Source organism: Diaphorina citri, unplaced genomic scaffold, assembly GCF_000475195.1.
Source record: "Diaphorina citri unplaced genomic scaffold, Diaci psyllid genome assembly version 1.1 scaffold14327, whole genome shotgun sequence".
NCBI lineage: Eukaryota > Metazoa > Arthropoda > Insecta > Hemiptera > Psyllidae > Diaphorina > Diaphorina citri.
Genome location: NW_007391692.1, coordinates 1 through 1253, shown reverse-complemented (window position 1 = coordinate 1253; position 1253 = coordinate 1). Strand labels below are relative to the sequence as shown.

Genomic DNA, 1253 nt, shown 5'->3' with positions numbered 1-1253 from the left:
TGTCCAGAACCGCAGTCAACCATCATGGGGATTTGCTTTTCCTTTGTTCTATCCTTGGACACGTGATAAACCCTTTGTCCACCTAGCCAGGCTGGTTAGGGTTTGGCTGCTCTGATCCCTATTTATAGTCCCATAGCAAGACACTGGTCTGCTCCATGTTTAAGGTCCCCCAGCTAGACCTGTACTGAGGAATAATATGAATGTATTGAGGAATAATATGAAAGTATTGAGGAATACTACGAGTTTATTAAGAAGAATACTCACCCAGTCTTAGCTCGGAACTCATTCGCTTGTTCTTTGAGTTTCTTTTCTTCTAGTTTTCTCTTGCGTTTCTCTTCCCGCTTCTTCTTTTTTACTGAAAAACAAGAAAATTAAAAAATATTATCATAAAATAAAGAACAAAACAACAAGATTACATTACTACGATTATCGTGAAGGACTAGTACAGTATGTGATACTAAAACTTAATCTGAATACTCACATTTCTCTTTGCTCTTCTTTTCCTTCTTCCTCTTTTTCTTCTCCTTGATTCGCTGTTCTTTTTTCCTGCAAAAATAAGATAAAAATAATTAGATTTACTTACCTTGTCCTTGGAATCGATATAATTTCAAGAGACCATTTCTTGATGAAAATTTGTAATTTGTTAAAAGATAAACGTTTCACTGCCGTTCTTATTACGTAGCAATGAAACAACTGCTACATTGGACTCTTGTGCTCTGTCGTAGCATGCCCATCCCGTAGTATGTCTCTCATCAGATGGACGAGAAGAGACCAAATACTTCCCATTTAGGTGCTGGGTTAACAAGAGAACACCAGAAAGAACAACTCGTTGAAATATTTGCAATCGAAAAATGAGAATATTTTTTGTCGATGGTCGGGATCGAACCCGGAACCTTCAATAACAATACTTACCACTTGGCAGTTTCCTCCAGGAACTTGCGTACTTTCTCTTCATAATCATTATCACCCTTAGTCTGTTCTAGGAACTGAGTCACCCTCATGTCATACTCAGATTCTGTTGGTTTCTGCGGTTGAGCTGCGGCAGTCACACCTGAAGGTAAAATTAAAATTAAACATTAAAATAATCTGGGTTTAAACTTGGCATAAGCTTAACTCTTCGATTAATTAATTTCATTACCAGCCTGATTAGCTTGATGGGTTTTATATCAAATAGAAAAGGACTCTTGCCTTTGATTTGACCCAAGTACACATCCCTGGGCGCTACTTGGCTTTTGACTCGTTTTAAACCTTTA

General features: G+C 37.6%; 1 protein-coding gene across 1 annotated transcript; it reads right to left on the bottom strand.

The window, feature by feature from the left end:
* Positions 1 to 264: 264 nt before the first annotated feature.
* On the bottom strand, positions 265 to 1051 carry LOC108254158 (protein PXR1-like; the record flags this gene model as incomplete). The annotated part of the gene is made up of 3 exons (XM_017449147.1): positions 265 to 355; positions 482 to 546; positions 913 to 1051. Coding segments are annotated over 3 exons (295 nt in total), but the record flags the coding sequence as incomplete, so codon positions are not given.
* Positions 1052 to 1253: the final 202 nt, after the last annotated feature.